Source organism: Haplochromis burtoni, unplaced genomic scaffold, assembly GCF_018398535.1.
Source record: "Haplochromis burtoni strain Fernald_Lab_line unplaced genomic scaffold, NCSU_Asbu1 Contig_5, whole genome shotgun sequence".
Lineage (NCBI taxonomy): Eukaryota > Metazoa > Chordata > Actinopteri > Cichliformes > Cichlidae > Haplochromis > Haplochromis burtoni.
The window spans coordinates 1,078,469-1,095,846 of NW_024582366.1; the positions used below are offsets into that span (position 1 = coordinate 1,078,469).

At 41.4% G+C, this 17,378-nt stretch overlaps 1 protein-coding gene across 1 annotated transcript in view; it reads left to right on the top strand.

Moving 5' to 3' along the window:
* Positions 1-17,378, top strand: part of ptprfa (protein tyrosine phosphatase receptor type Fa) — a 243,987-nt gene that overhangs the window by 161,505 nt on the left and 65,104 nt on the right. The window contains exons 15-19 of the mRNA XM_014333895.2: positions 6,489-6,606; positions 7,624-8,205; positions 9,523-9,632; positions 9,780-10,036; positions 11,596-11,677. Of these exons, the coding sequence (XP_014189381.2) occupies positions 6,489-6,606; positions 7,624-8,205; positions 9,523-9,632; positions 9,780-10,036; positions 11,596-11,677 (1,149 nt within the window). The remainder of the gene's footprint in view (positions 1-6,488; positions 6,607-7,623; positions 8,206-9,522; positions 9,633-9,779; positions 10,037-11,595; positions 11,678-17,378) is intronic.

The window sequence follows — 17,378 nt, forward strand, 5'->3', positions numbered from 1 at the left end:
GCTCTTCTGGCTGCTCTCCCTGTTTTTCATCAGTGGACTCATGAAGACTCAGCGGACTGCGTGAGTAGTCACAGTGTGTGTTGTGTGGACAGGGGTTCTGGCGAGTGTGTTTTCTGTCACAGCATCCCATGATCTCTGTGTGGGTACTAACACAATTATTTTCCACCTACCTTTCTCTTCAGTTAGCAGTCTAAAGAAGAAGAAGCCTGATGGTGCTCGGCAGCTACAAAACCAAGTAGTAACATTTTCTCAGTTATACCTGATGTAAGCAAGATATCTTAGATCTCTGCTTTTCAGTTTAGTTAATTAAGGTGTTCGAGTGATCGCAATACATTTTTATATAATGCCAATGCAAGGCTGTATATTTATTGCACAGATATCAGTATGTTGTAGAATTGCACAACAGATGCAGACAGCATTTTGCTAATTAGGCTAATAAGTTTAATTCAACCCAACCTCGTACGGCCATATTAGAGGACTCCAAATCTAAACCATATATAGTGTCAATGTAGTGAAAAGTGTAGGGTTAGTGAAAGTGACCAAAGGTCACACGTGAATATTGAAAAAACAAACGAATTCAAATTTCTTATCCACAAGAGGGAAAACCAATCTAACAAGAGTCTGAGAACTGCTTTTGTTCATAATTTAAAACAAATGATCACAAATGTGTAACGATTTAAAATTTGAGACTATTTTCAAATCTTAATTTAATAAGTTGACAGCTCTTCGGGTCAGACAGGAGACTGGCAGACGGTGGCGTAAACCTTCACAGCCTTTACAGATGTGTTGGTGAAAACCAGGGTGGCACCTGTGGCAGCTGCTCACAGTGTGTGTTTGTATGTGTGTGCGTGCACGTACATGTTTGGTGTGGGTGTCTTTTTGGTGTGTTTCTTGAATCACAGCCTCCCAGTCTTTGAAGGAATGCAGTTGTAAATACTCTGTTGACTTTATTCTGCAAGTAAAGTCGGGCTCGTGGTTTCACTGTTGGTTTTCTGAGCCAGCAAAGGGATCTCTGTTTAGCTGACATACTGTTACTGAACACACACAATATTCTAGACTCTGCAGCAGTAATTGTCAAACAAGTGCTCAGTGTCTCCTGCTGCCTCACATCACATTGTTATTTTATTGAATGTGGAATCTGTGTAACGCAGACGTCTGCTTTATGCTACCTTCCATCCAATAAAGAGTGTCTGCTTATTTATTCTACTTGAATGCAGCTGCTGTTGGTTTATTCTGCAATCCAAATCCACAGAGACATCAGTGCATACTGCTTTTGTTTGTGAGCATGAAAAGTACAGTGCTTCCCTTCCAGCTCTCTGCTCCATTCCTTCTCTGCAGTGCCCATCACAATAGTGCTGTAAGTCTGTGCACCGGTGCAGCAGACACACAGTCCCATAGTTCAAGAGTAAACTAGATGTTTGTGTCTACCTGTAGTGCAAAGCACGGGGCTTATTGATGAAGGATTACAGGGAGTTGGGGCTCAGTTTGCTGTAAATGGATTTTCTTTTACATATTTTGTTCTGTGGTGTGTGCTCTGTGGGCTATGTGTTCACGCTTTGACCTCACTTACAGTCTGTGTAAGATTGTCTTATTTGCACTAGGCAGACACATCAAATCAGTGCATACACAACACGCTGCTGTTTTGTGGCTCCTATTGCGTCATTTCTCATGCAAGAAGCGAGGTCATCAACATTTGTGCATCTTTTCTTGTCCAAACCTGTTAGAAGCTGAGACAGAGAGAAATTTAAAGACCGTTTGCAGGTAACTGATTTTTGCAATTTGAAAAATCATTGTTGTTTGTTTGTTTTTATAAATGACAAAGGTCTGATACTACACAATACTAGAGACTAGAATCAGCAGACACTGTTTCTGCAATAGCTGCTGTCTGAAATAAATATTTTCAGCCTCTTGTGGTTAGTTTGGGAAAGTGGAAAATGCGTTTTGATTGCATTCTCAGTTGTGCACCTTGCCTGTGCTCTGGTGACTCACTGTAAATGACTGTAGGCACAGTCAGACGTATTGCATCTGTGCTCTGACTAAACAGTGACATCACTTATTCTTCACAGCATTGATGCTTCCTTTCATAATATTACATCATATTGATGAGCTAACAGCTTGTTAGTGAGTTTCTAATGAAGTAGAATTAATGGAAAATAAACTGAAGGAAGTTCTTCAAAAGCAGGCTCGGTGTAACCCGGCATTGAGCAACATTTTCGATTCTTTTAGATCCTTTTTGGGACAAAACTAATTTAGGTTTCAACTTCATTGCTACTGTTCACTATTAAGTACTTATTAAATACTCAGTTGTTACAGTGGAGCTCTCCACAAGCACAGACTGCAAAGGAAAATAAAGTTCACATTTAAGAACACGCCGGCTGCTCTCTGTGGACCTGTACATTATTGATGACATACATTTATTAATAACAGGGTGAAAACAACAGTCGGTGGTTCTGCTTCTTTTTCTTTGTGGTTATGTGTTTGTATTGTTTCTTTGTTTTTTTTACCTTTATAAAATATGGTTCTTGGATTTAAACGAAAAGCCATGTTTGCATGCGCTTGTGGAAACAGTGCATTGGTTGCTTAGTGTTACCTGCCAGCATGTACTTACTTCTCTGCTAATACTTTACAGGTAAACTCAAATTAAAAACAATTTCAAGCATATCAGAATTATGAACAGTCAACAGAATATGCAGAAAGAACCACTGCAAATCTAAAATATGTATTCAATTTCATTTTAATTCAGTTCAACTTTATTTGTATAGTAAAAGCCTACAATAATAACTATGCAGTAGGGCCAGGCAGCACTTTTGTGTAATACCAATTTCTACCAGGAATCAACACATTTTTATTTACAATATCAGGGGAAAAAGCAGCTGTTGAGGAAATGTTGGGAGGATTAAAAAGAAAACTATAGCAGCACATTTCTAAACATATTTAACTACCAAATGGTAAAATGCCACCGAGCGATGAAAGCTCTGGTTCAGAGCTTCACAGAGTAATTACAAAATGTACTTTTAAGACTATCGTGCCTTTAAGCCAGCTTTCTTCTTGATTGGCCCTCATAAATAGAAGCTTTGACCAGAATGAGGGACCGTCGGGCCAGAGCTGTGCGTCTGAGATGAGAGATATGATGTCCTCTCTGCTGACATCACACAGAGCCAAACCGTGTTAAACTGTGAAGACGAGTCGTTCAGATGACCCTGCCATCCATAGTTCTGCACAGTGGAAAGAGCCACTCGCCACATCTGCCCCTGAGAGGCCCTGTTCACAGGGGAACACTCATTTCAGACCCATCCTTCCAATTTCTGTTGTAATGAAGAGCAAAGCTGAAACACTCATTAAATTTTTCATAGCGCATGAGTTTTCCCTTTAACTGGATTGAAACCAAAAAAGAAGTCTCTAAAACGTTTTAATTATTTCGACTTCATATTTTATTTATTCAGTAAGCTGTGCCTGTTTTATTTAAATGGGTCAGTTATTTCGAGGAACAACTCCTTTCAAACTCTACACAATTAACCCAGAGTCGTTTCTCTAAGAGATTAAACCCCAACACGAACACCTTATAATGCTCCAGCAATAGAAATACTTTGTGCATTTACTGTTGAGCACAAGTTTCCCTCTGCAACGGTTCAATACGTCAGTCCAGCACAGGTGGCTAATGATGGTGGACGGATAAATGTGCTGGAGACAGAAAACTGTGGGTAATAAATAATGCAACCTACATAATACTTAAACGGAGAGTGGCCAGAAAGGCTATTGCTTAAAACGGACTTTCATTCCCAGCTTCAAATTTTAGTTCTTGTGTCCGTCCCCCAACCCTAAGCCCACATTCTTCTGTTTGGCTGCATAAGGTTTGAGCAGTAGAGCGTCTTGATGACCACATAAGAGATCTCTCTCTTTGACAACACACAGAAAAAAGACTAACAAAAAAAAAATAGTGTGAAACTGAGCAGGAAAAAGCAGTGTGAAGCCTGACCTTTTATCTCACAGCGATTACTTGTAAAAATGTCCTTATTCGAAACTTTGGCCATGTCTAATGAGCATCCACTGCTAGAACAAAGAGGAATATGTCCAGTTTAAATTGGGTAAGGAAGCCCAGCCCTTGAACAAAGGTCTAGCTGTATGCTTCCAGAGCCATGGCTAACAAGCTTGCAGACTGTTAGCCCAGCTTCCCTAGCTGCCATCTAAAGCATCAAATTGATCAAATTCCTAAATGTAACATGCTGACTGGGGGTGTTGTTGAAGGGTCTCCAGCATCCACTGAAATATCAGGCACAAGTGTCCTTCCCTCTTCATGTGAGGAAGAATCCGCGCAGTGTGCGAACTGCTAATGCGCTTTTGTAGTGGATTTGTTCCCAACATTAGTGGAATCTCCCCCACTGGTGATGGAGGTTGAAAAGACAAGGAGGTGGAGGACAGCAGCGTTTGATGTCTGACACACAGGAAGTCACTGCCGATTGATTGGCTCCCGTTAAAGCAGACGTTCCCCTCGTAGGAGAGATGTCTCATGTCTTAATGTAAAGCGTATCATCTGTTCAGTCCCTGGGAATTCATCCCTGCAGACTCCTGCTCGCACTGCGTTTGAAAGACAGATGAAAGACCAATTTGATTTTTTTTCTTCCCATTTCAAAAGCAAGAAAATCTCTGGCAACAAAAGTGGAAAGGAATAGCAGCAGATTAAAATAATGAGGCTTTTAGAGGACTTCAGTAGCTTCACATGAGTCGCATTTCTCTCTCATCTTTCACCTTCTTTGCCCTGCAGAGAACACAGGAAGGAGGGAAACATCTTAACTCTTTACGCCCCGGCTGAATTCAGTTTTGTACGTCTCTGCTCTTAAATTAGCAGAAGACAACCCTTTTAAATATCCAGTGGTAGATATTAAACTGCCTGCCACAGAATAATAATTAGAGTGGTGGTTGTTTCTGGAACACCCCCCCTTTTCCTTTGGCAGCGCTTTGCTAATTTGCAGTGACATCTCCGTGGCTCAGCAGCCCCTGGGCTGTAGGCAGAGGCACGGTCATGATGGGCAAAATGGAACCCACTGGGCATTCTTTACTGGAACTATCAACCCCCGCACACACTCGCAGCTACACCACTTTCCTGCTGCCATTTTTCTCTCATCACACGCTCCTTCATCTCTGCAGCTCTGCTCCACTCAGCACTCAGGAGTAGAAAGCAGTCCTCTGCTATCTGAGAAAAGTGGACCTTTTTCGTGCCTCTTAATGGACTCGCGGCAGTTGACAGGCCGTACATGTGGCTATATTAACGCGGCTGGACGAGCACGTTCGAACATGTAGCCTAATGTGCATGGCAGAGATTCTCCTGAGACACGTTTCTTTGAGAGGTCTTTATCATAAAACACATTTGAGTTTAATGTTGCTGACAGCGACTGTTTTGTATACTTGGAGAAGGCTGATGTTCTGTGGGTAGATTACTGGAAGGCATCAGATCCTCGTAAAACAAAGTGAGAGCTGTGTTCAGGTCCTTGGCACTAAGTCCTCCACATTTTCAGGGGATGTTTTCGTTGTCTGTGATTTGAACCACACAGTCGCACCCTTGCTTTTTGTAAATGATATGGTTTTGTTGGCTTTGACAGAAGGTGACCTTCTGTATGTGATGTGGGGCTTTGCAGCTGGGATGAGCGTCAGCATCTTCAAGTCTGAGTATGGTGTGAGATGAACAGGCTGAGCAGTGCAGCATCAGCATCGTGTTACGTAGCGCACTTTTGTCAGACGCCATCTGTGTTTTGCTTTTATACGCAGGGTGTCTTTTGGCTTTGGCTCCTTGATGCAGTATCGGACACCAAGAAATAACGTTGTCGTATCAGATCGCTAGAAAGCCAGAGGTTGATGGTGGTTGGTGGTCACTGAGTAATCAGCCAGGAGACCATCGCTTGTCCCTGTTGTTGTGCTCATTGACTGCCTCGTTCTTTTATTGCTGTCACTCACTGGTTAGGTGGACCTACTAACAAAATGGTTTTATGTTCTAGTTTGAATTATCTAACTGGACAAACAGCAGGTATATTTTCATTATCTTCTCATGACTCGTTTCTTCAAAGAGAAGATCAGGATTCTGGATTCAACGTCCATAAACTGCATCTGTGCAGTTACCAGTTAAAGAATAATAGAAATAAAAGAAAAACAGATAATCAAACGGGGAACAATCTCTGAAGAACCTTCGTTTCCAAAAGCCTTTTGTAGCACTCGGTGCTGATGTGGAGTGATGGTATACTGGAGTGTTGTGAACAGGTTGGTGTTTGGGTGGTGTGGAAATGTCAGAATACCTTGAGTGGTGGAAATGTGAAGCTGATGCATGTGTTGTGTGCTTCAGTTGCTCAGTGCACTAAATTTTCTGCCAATTGAACTGAAGCTGTTGTCTCAACTTGAATTTTGTTGCCCTTTCGTCTGTTTTTTCGATCCTCTCTTCATCTTTGTCTCCGTTTCTCTTCCTCCTCCTCTTTTCTTCCCCGTGTCTCTGTGCTGAGCAGGAGGCCTTAATAGCAGGTCTGCTCCCAGAAACAACCTATTCTGTGACTGTGGCTGCATATACTACCAAGGGTGACGGAGCTCGCAGCAAGGCCAAGGTGGCCACCACCACAGGAGCAGGTGTGTGTGTTGCATACAACTAATACAACAAATCTGAGGCCATATCTTGATCACATTCCTGCTTGTTTTCTAATATGTCTCCATTTAATACCTTTCAGGAGTTTTTTTTAGTCCTGCGTAGTCTGATTTTTTCTGTTTGTCTGATAATATGAGCTAATGTTGGCTCCATTTTACGTTTAGCTCGGTATCATCCTGAAAGAGCTTCTTAAACGGTTTTGCAAATAGGCAAACAGCTGCATTCTTATATAAAAGATCTTGAAATCTTGCTTTTTGTCACAGAAACAGTAACATTTCTAAACTTAAGTCACAACTTTGGGTGCTCACACTGTTGCTTTTGAGTTTTCCTCAAAATGTACTCTAGAATACTTGGCTGCCCCAAGTCAACACAAGTCAACACTCATTACATCCTCGATAGAACGGGCGGGGCAAGTACACACAGAGGCATTTGTAGCATACTCGACTTCTTTGAGTTGGAATTGACAGATGATATTTCACAAGAACAAAAGTAAACCCAAGTATACTGAGAAGCAGGTCTTGTTTTTTTAAACCAGATGTCATTAGCAATGAGTCCAGTAGCACTGCACACAAAGCCCCTCTGAAAAGCATTCCTTACTTTGTCTGTTTCACTCCACCATAATTTACACATCAGAAAAATTAATTTTGCAAACAGACGTCTTTGCAACTTTGACTTCTTGTGGAGCCAGAAGAGTTGCCCCCTGCTGGTCATTAGACGACAACACAAGCACACACACACACACACACACACAAAAGCACACACACACACACACACACACACACACACACACACACACAAAAACACAGGTTTAAAGAGCTTTTTAGACTCAAAAGCTAGTCTGAATAACAGTCTTTGTTCTTCTGATAATAAAAAGTAGTGTGGCCTTTATGATGATCTCAAAAACAGGTCCTATACCTTCCAACCAGCTAAGAAAATAAGCTAGATCATATCTAAATGTGTCTTTTAGTGCTGAATATTTACAAATGTTTCCTGCATCGCAGTTCCTGGAAAGCCCACTATGATGATCAGCACCACCATCGGGAACACCGCTCTAATCCAGTGGCAGCCCCCTAAAGAAATGGTTGGGGAGCACATGGGATACCAGCTGCAGTACAAGAGAGCAGAGGAGGAAGCTTTCACCATTAAACACTTCAAGAAGACAGATGATCATTTCACAGTCACCGGCCTCCACAAGGGTGCCGTGTACATCTTCAAACTGTGTGCCAAAAACAGAGCAGGGAACGGGGAGGAGTATGTAAAAGAGATCAGCACCCCTGAGGACATTCCCAGCAGCTACCCACAAAACCTGAGCGTGGTCGGCCTTACTGCAACTTCCACCAAACTGGCCTGGGACCCGCCTCCTCTGGCTGAAAGAAATGGGAAGATTGTGAAGTATGTGGTGATGTACCGAGACATTAACAGCCCGAACAACAGCACCAACGTTACCACAGATACACAGATGACCGTCTACGGTTTGCAGCCTGACACAACCTATGACATAAGAGTCCAAGCTTTCACCAGCAAGGGTGGAGGACCTATCAGCCCCAGCATCCAGAGCAGGACCATGTCCACCTCCATGCCAGGTGAGAACCACAGGCTTAGGTGCAGCTACTAAAAATCTCAGTGATCTCGACCTCAAGGTCAGAGCAAGTTTCTGAAAATCGTGTGAATGCAATAACTTGAGAACAAGATGAAACTGAAAGGAGGGTGAGGCTAGTCCCAGTATTATTTAGTTCTGTCCTCTACATAAGTCAAAGAAATGTAGCAGAACTTTATCAGGGAAACAAATTATGTTCAGTTTCTACCCTTTTTTATTCCTGGGTTTTACTAGAGTAACTTTGTAAGATTCAAAGTGAAAATTAAAACAAGTTTAGACAGTAAGTAGAGTCACAAGTGACTTTACTCCACTGACAACTTGGAGAGTTTTTATTTATTTAATAACCATTGCCTCTAGCTGGCATTTGCAAACTGCAGCCCTGTAGGATTCTACTCTAGAGATGTTAAACAAGGACTTTCTGGCCATATTTGGTGCAGGAAGCAAGCAGCTAGTTCCTGTGAGTGTGTGTGAGTCTCACACTATTAAATCCACTTAGTTCACTGAGTTAGACCTCATTATAGCATACCATCTGAAAACAGCTAAAGATACACTTAAGTCCTGTGTGTTATTTATTACAATGATCTTTTCATTGGAAACCTTTTGAGATGAAAACCTCATGAAGCTGGTTATGATATTGACAAGTGTCACTAACGCACGCGAGGAATTTTAAATATGAAAAACCTCATTTATATTTATATCATTTATGTTTGTTTACAGTTTCCTACATAGTCCATGTGTGTCATGTCATCTTTGCTCACTGCTATGATAGTTATTCGATAATATTTGGATATGAGGCATAAGCCTGGAGTCTGTTGGTGCATCATGTAGTTACCTGCTGATTAGCATAAGTCACTAATTGGAGCACAAGCTTTCTTGACTGTTAGTACAATTACATGCACAGCAAGCAATATTGTTTTTCAGATAATTGCATTAAAATTCCAATTAAAGTTATCAAAACTGCAAGCTGGCATTAGTCGAGCAGACATCTGTCAGCTGCACATATGTAAACGTTTTCATGCCACTGATAATGTACAGTTTAAGCCTTAATACAAATGAAACAAGTGAGTTGTATAAAAAATGTAGTGGCAGGCTTAAGTGGACATTAGGGAAACAGCAGTTTTTGGTCGTTTGTTATTGCCAAACACCTGTTTGTGCTTTTATAGATCATAAAATCATAAAAACTGTGCCGAGATCTATCTGGTAGTGTTCCCCTTAACTGTCTTGCTTTTCTTGCACCTCCTCATCAGCACTGAATCATCTCAGTCATATTCACAATCAAATTAACCACCTAATAATCATCCAGATCTTCCCTCAGTGTTTACCAAGAACTTTGGTGTGAAGGCTGTGACAAAGACCTCGGTCCTGCTGACCTGGGAAGTGCCAGAAACATACAAATCTCAAGTGCCTGTCAAGGTAAGCTCAGCGCTCTCTTTCGTGCAGGCAGAAAACTGGTTGTTTTGGGTAAAACAGAGAGCTGGATATTGGTGACAGACATCACAGTGATAATTATTACAGTAGTGCAAGGTGTAAATTAACCTCTATAACTCCATCCTGCTGTAGATTCTGTACAACCAGCAGAGTGTGGAGGTTCAAGGCAACTTGAAAAGGAAGCTGATCACACAGCTGCAGCCAGACACTGATTATTCGTTTGTGCTAATGAGCCGAGGGAATAGTGCTGGCGGCCTCCAGCAGCAGGTCTCCATCCGAACGGCTCCGGACCTTCTGACGGTGAAACCAGCTCAACACCATATAGATGTGGAGGAAGGTGGTAAAGTGACTATCAGCCTGCCGAAGGTCCCGGACGCAGCGGCTGTCAGGTCAGTGCTGACAGTTTGTCTGTTTTAACACTGACAGTTTCCGTGACTGCTCCTCCATTTCCTCATCTCAGTATTACAGGGAGTGCAGAATTATTAGGCAAATGAGTATTTTGTCCTCATCATCCTCTTCATGCATGTTGTCTTACTCCAAGCTGTATAGGCTGGAAAGCCTACTACCAATTAAGCATATTAGGTGATGTTCATCTCTGTAATGAGAAGGGGTGTGGTCTAATGACATCAACACCCTATATCAGGTGTGCATAATTATTAGGCAACGTCCTTTCCTTTGGCAAAATGGGTCAAAAGAAGGACTTGACAGGCTCAGAAAAGTTAAAAATAGTGAGATATCTTGCAGAGGGATGCAGCAGTCTCAAAATTGCAAAGCTTCTGAAGCGTGATCATCGAACAATCAAGCGTTTCATTCAAAATAGTCAACAGGGTCGCAAGAAGCGTGTGGAAAAACCAAGGCGCAAAATAACTGCCCATGAACTGAGAAAAGTCAAGCGTGCAGCTGCCAAGATGCCACTTGCCACCAGTTTGGCCATATTTCAGAGCTGCAACATCACTGGATTTTCTCATTTCCTCATCTCAGTATTTGTGTGTTAGATACCGTCGTGTTGGTTTTTAGACGCCAAGAGCGTTGAGTGTCAGGGTATTAGCCAGTCCTGTCAGCTGATCTGAGCCAGGTTCTATAGACCGTATGGGTACGTGTGAATCTCAGCAATGCCTTGTCCACTGCATCTATAGAGTTTGTGCCAGGCTATTTTCCCCAACATACACTCAGCGTATTAGCAGTTCAAACATCTTAAAAAGCCAGAAAATTCTGGCGTGTTTCACCAGCCATTACAGCCTCTCTTTATTAACTTCTTGTCATGTTTTACCCACTTCACAGCGAGCCAATTATCAGAAGCAGAAGCGTTTTCTTTAAGGTCAGAGTAGTTTTAAGTGCAAACAAGACAATCAAACCTCTGGCCCAACAGCTCCGTGATTACAGCAGAAAACCACACGACTATATTAACAGTCGCCCCACTGCAACTCGTAGCCCTCTCATGATACCAGAAAGCAATTTGAGGTAATCAGCAATAAGAATCCCAATGCAAATGGTGCATTTCACAAGAAGTTTATTTCATATTATTACACAGCTTGGTCAAGAAGACAAGCACATAGAAATAATTAATTGTGTTTCAAGTGTTTGTTTCTCCGAAGAAATAGCCCACAAGTAAGCAGTAATTAAGAGGAGTGGAGTCAGTGGAGAAAAAAGATGCTAATGTCCAAACCAGACCTTCTCATTAGGCTCAGTGAATGCATCTGTTTAAGAGAAGGTTCAGAAAGTTTATGGAGAAGATCTACAAGATGTGCTGAAACAACATTAGACACATGCATACATATAAACTGCATTTTTTAGTCTTTTAATACGTCTTTAATTCACTTTGTGCTTCTGACTCTTGTGTTGTGGTAACAGGTGAATTTCCTTATAAACTTATCTTCTCTTAACATTGAAGCTCTGTGTGTGTGTTTGGTGCACAATCATATATGGGTGCATTATACGTTTTGTGCAGGTGGTACTACATAGTGGTTGTCCCTGTCACTCCAGTTTCTCTGAGGAGATGGGAAAACCCTGAAGACATGGACATACAAGAGGTGAGCGGATGTCTAGTTCAGTTTGATTTCATTGTTGCTGACAATCTTAAAAACGGCTCTTTTATCAGTTGTAATTGTTGCCATAAATTTTGTGAACACTGGGTAAAAGTAAAAAAGGAGTCAAATCCTAGAAAAAGTCTTTCAAATAAGTTGGGACATAAGCTGCAGTAATTTGTCCATATTGGAACGTAGAAAATATCAAATATTAAAACATGAAAGATGTACAATTTTAAGAAAAATGTTGCTTTTAAATTTGATGACAGCAAAGCGTCTCCAAAAAAGTCAGACGGGGCAAACAAAAGGTTACCGCAGTGATGGTATAAAAAAAGAAACTATAACTGGAGGTTAGCTGCCAGTAGGTCAGTCACATGATTAGGTAAAAGAGCATCTTAGAGAGGCGGAGCTTCTCTACAAATCATCTACAAATTGTTTAACAATTTAAAAAAAATGTTCCTCAACATAAAATTGCAAAGACATTAAATATCTTGTCATCAAGGCCAAAACTCAGTATTGGATGCCAGTGGTCTTTGTGCCCTCGGCCAGAACGACATCAAACATGTGTCATGGACATCACTGTGTGTGAGCACAGCTTACAGTGCCATCCACAAATGCAGGGTAAACCATGCAAAGACAAGCCCACATGTGAATGTGATCCAGGAACACTAAAAACAGAATCACTCAGCCTGGTTTAAACTGGGGAATTAAAAACCAGAAGCAGCCTCAAGTGGCCATTGAGGGAACTGCAGTTTATTGTTCGTTTTTTTATTGCAGTTAAATTTCCTTATTAGTCCCAGTGTGAAGGGTAGAAGCAGCAGTAAGGTGACAGAGGGTTGGTATAAGGTGGAGGAGGAAACCTACTGGCAATATGCATGGGACTGATAACATTGAAAACAGGTGATTAAAGCTGCTAAATGTTTTTCTGCCTATGTTTATCTGGAAAAGGGCGAGAAACACTGAATGAAAATGTAAGTTATTGCAGTGTGAGTGACAAAACAGAGTTCGTGCACCTTCATTACAGGAAAATGTTTCCAGCAGTATAAATGGGAATCAGTTTTTATAATTTAGTGGCACCTTGGCAGTTTTGAAACATCACTGACACCTCTGATCCAGAAATGCTGTGATTATGAATCCGCTTCTCCAACCACCCTCGTGTGTCGATTACGAAAGAATGCAGCGTTCTTCGGCTTTTTAGAGCACCGCCTGACGTCACTGCATGCTTCGTGTTTTAGCTTTGTTTTCATTTACATGTCTTCATGATGAATTTTCACAACCAATCAGACTGAAGCCCTTCTAGCATCATTACACAATTCATTACACGCAACAATTCAAAAAGGTTGTGAGGGACAAACAATATTCGAATGACTTGACTGTTCTCACCGTCATGCAGTCAGAGATACTAAAAAACAAAGTGTAGATGTGGTCAGAAGCTATCAAACGGAAATGTTGTTTACAAGTGGAAATGTTGCGAGGCTAAATAGAGGCGATTAAAGAAAAATCATCATGCATCAATATGTGGATTGAGGAATATTTGTACATAGAGTCGCCACTGATGATGGCAAAGGGAAATCTTACCTCATGTCTGAAGCTTTGTTTCTATTTTTGATTCAGTGCATCTCCCATAATGCAGACGGGGCGGTGTGGCATCACTCTTATGTTGGCCCCTCTTGTAAACGATATTGGGTTAATGCTGAGCTAAATGGTGGCACGGGAGTTCAGTAGTTAATTTTGTTGAATCCACAACTCAAAAATAAATGAAGTTTTTCAAAGAGTAAACTAACTGCTGTGCATCATTCTGAGATTTTGCTTTGTTCTTGCTTTAAAACTTGCTGACACATTAACTGCTGAGTCAGCTCTGCTCCTGAAACGTAAAATAACAACTAAGAAAGAAATGGGGCTTTTTTTGCTTCACCTGCAACTGTATATAATTACCCAGTGTCAGTAAAATCCTTTAGCTTTGATTTTATTGTATCTCTTCCAAGTCCTCTCTAACCTACAACAGAACTGCTGCTTAAGGTGTCATTTACATACATGAGGCGCTGCACTGCGTTGTATTCCCGCGAGCCTTCATTGAGCAAGATCTAAAGGAGATGGGCTTTTACTATGTCTGCAGGCAGACTGATCAGGTTGAGCTGTGCAGTAACTGTTATGGGTTTGTCATTAATTCCCTCCCCTGACAAATTATGAAATGCATGCAAGTGGATAATGGTCTAACAATGAAGGCAAAGATCTGGAGTCTGGTATCTCATAGTCTAGACCCTTGTTTGCTTCAGCTGTTGAGTTGAAGCAAAAACTAAATAAAAATGTAAAAGATGGACTTTCTAGGTCTTAAAAAATTAAGCCAGTGTGGAAGAGCTTTAAACCTGAATTATTTCCAAGGGTCAGAGGGGGGTTCATCCTCATTGCTGTACAGACTGTATAGAAATCACTGAAACAATGTATGACTTGGGTAGTGACAGACAAGTAGCTAAAGTATCCCTTAGTTTATCAGTCATGGCTTCAATAAAGTACGAGACAGCCAAAATGCTTCAAGCTTCAAAAGAGGACTTTGCAAACCAATGGGCGACGTCACACCGGCAGCTATAATGGATTTTATGGTGTTTACTATAATAGCTAGTATAGCAGTGTCTTTACCTTAAATTAAGTGTTGTTGCAAAATGGTTCTAAATGTAACTTTTGACTCTGCATGTCAAAAAACATCCAAAAGAAAGTAGCGCAAAGGTGTTCCTAATAAGATTCTTGAACCAAACTAGCAGGACTTTCAGTGTAAAGGTGAAGCAGGTGTAGAAACTAGACACCACAGCTATGTCCCAGTTCATAGGGCGCATCCTTTGGAGGCCACATTTCAAGGCCAATTACGTCAAAGCTAGGCGACGAAGGCTGCTCCAAATGCGTCCGACAAATGCGTCCTTCATTTCCCCGAATTTGAAGGATGGGTGGGGTGTGTCCTTCGTGACCCAACATATCCCAGAATTCATTGCGCGGCCAAGCCAATTCCAAATCTGAAGGCTAGACCAACCCATTTCACAGCCTCGCACTTCGGGCCTTCTCAGTCTATGAAGGACCCGGCACACGTAGACCGCGGAGGCCAGGTCCTCCGAAGGATGCAGCCTATGAATTGGGACACACATCTCATTTTGGCTGCATGTAGAGCTCATGACCATAACCGAGAGCTTGGAATACATTCGAATAATTCAAAAACTTCTGGCCCAGCTCTCTTGCCCCTTCACATGGGGCAATAACTGTTTCCCAGCTCAGAAGCAGCAATCCATCCAGAACCATTTCATCCATACACGGTAAAGCCCTAACCAATGCGCCCACAGCTCTTCATAGTCTGGCTTTTTTTAACCTTTTCTCCTGATCTTTGACAAAGAAGCATTTTGGACAACTGGACCTCAACTGAAACTCTTGAACATATCCAATACATGTGTGCATAAAACAACACACAGTTATCACAGAAGCATTAGTGTGCAATTACATTTGAATCTGGCCAATATGAGCTCTGTAAAAAGGCATGTATGTGTTGTAGAATAGCAGCATACACAGTTTAAAGTCTTAAAGTCTATGTCTTTGTTTTTATAGGATGCTGATGCATAAAGACTGTGTAATTATACTAACTTATAGTTATCATTTGCATACAAGTCTAAATGTGACCTGCATTGTATTTTTTAGTCTTTGTTAGTAACTCTGGCCTCCACTTTTTATACTCCAGTCATTTTGGAGCTACAGCAACGTGTAATGGAGTTGCTCAGTGTCTGAGGTTTGTGTTTACTGGTCACTATCGCAGCTTCCTCTACTGCAGATTGTGTTGTTGCTAAAATGCAGATCACTATCTGGGTTTGGCTGGAGAAAAGCACTTCACTTTAGTGGAGTCATTTTCTAATAGAGATGGTTAGCAGCACATCATTACTTCTGTCCTACTAATAAAGGGAGGCCAAGTGCATGTTTCAATCTGGTCGTGCACAATGTTAAATGCTTATTTATTATATCTTGTGTGATTTATCCATATATTTGTATTTTTTGTTTTTGAGTTGTTGGTGACTGGTCAGGTTTAGGTTTCTATTCATTCTACAGAACTTCATATTACTGTTTATTTATTTATTGCCCTGAGTTGGATTGGTCTATGGCAGGGGTGGGCAACTCCAGGCCTCGGGGGCCGGTGTCCCTGCAGGTTTTAGATGTGTCCTTGATCCAACACAGCTGATTTGAATGGCTAAATTAGCTCCTCAACATGTCCTGAAGTTCTCCAGAGGCCTGGTAATCATGTGATTCAGGTGTGTTGACCCAGGGTGAGATCTAAAACCTGCAGGACACCGGCCCTCGAGGCCTGGAATTGCCCACCCCTGGTCTATGGCGTGATTATAAAGTTCAGAGATTTCCCTTTTTTATATATCCTGGATGAGCCCCGGCATTATACGGTAAGCCCTGCTTATTTAGGACATAACGGGGTGATTTTTTATAGTAAGGTAAAACGTATTAATGGCAACATAAAAATGATGGCAACATGTCCCTGTGAGCCAAACATACAGCTAATTGGTGCTTTCCAGATGGAAAGGGAGACCTAAACATTAGGAGTAATTTAGCTTTTAAAGGTCCAAATTCCTTCCAGCAGTGTTTGAGTTTATTAGTTATCCAAGAAAGTAGGATATATCTTTGGCATATATCATAGTGTTTTGGGTTTTTCTGAATGACACTTTTTCTTATGAAGTGTGGGGAATGTAAGCAAATTTTGAGAAACGTAGACTTATTGAAAATGTGCGTAAAGGGCTCAAATTATCTGCCAGACAGCCCTCATGTACTTTGACGATGGGGGGTCCTAGGCCCTCACATGGACTCCCAAGCAGGGGGGATAAGTCGGGTGAGATGACCAAGGACTGGACCATAAAAGGAAGGAAGCAGAAAGCAGCATCTGAAACTGACATAAGGCACGGGATCCAGTACCTTCATCTGAGACGTTTTTAAGTGAAATACTGTCAACCGGCTGTTTGTTAAATTTCCTTTTTCTTACAAAGTGAATGTTTGAAATGTCAGCACCCAAAAAAGGAAGAAGATGTATCCATGTGATTGAAGTGACTTTGCTGCAGACAACCGTCCCCAGTATGTCAGTGTCACCTTGAATATTGTTGCTTTGCAGGGACGTGTTGGTCTAAAATGACAAAAGCAGGTGGTTGAAAGACACGTCTGTCTCTGAACACAGAGAGCAGCTGAGTTTCAGTAATGAAGCCACGACCCTCGGTGCTTCCTGAATGTCACAGAGGGCCTTCAGACTTTATAAATTCAATCCTGCTAATTGTAAGGCGTTTGGCATCCTCCAACATGCACCTTTCACCAAGTGCACCACAAATTTATAAGATAGAAGTAACATTTTTACGTGGCTCAAAAACAAAATAAAATAAATTAAAAGGTTTATTGCTTCAATTTAGACTTAGAGAAATCAATTTTCTAGTATGTTTTTGCAAATTGCAGCTTTGATCAAACTGCTGAACAAAAGTGTAGTGCATCAGCAGCATGATGAAGCATCATTTCGAACATTTTGAACAATAACATTTCATAATAAAGTGGTTTAACTAATATCGGCACCCTGTTTGTTTGTCTTCTTACACTTTGCTCATCTTTACTGGTTCTTTTGACTTTGTTGACCAGTCACACAGAGGTCTCAGCAATTTAGTTCATTCTAATCAATAAGACAGGAGATTAAAAACTG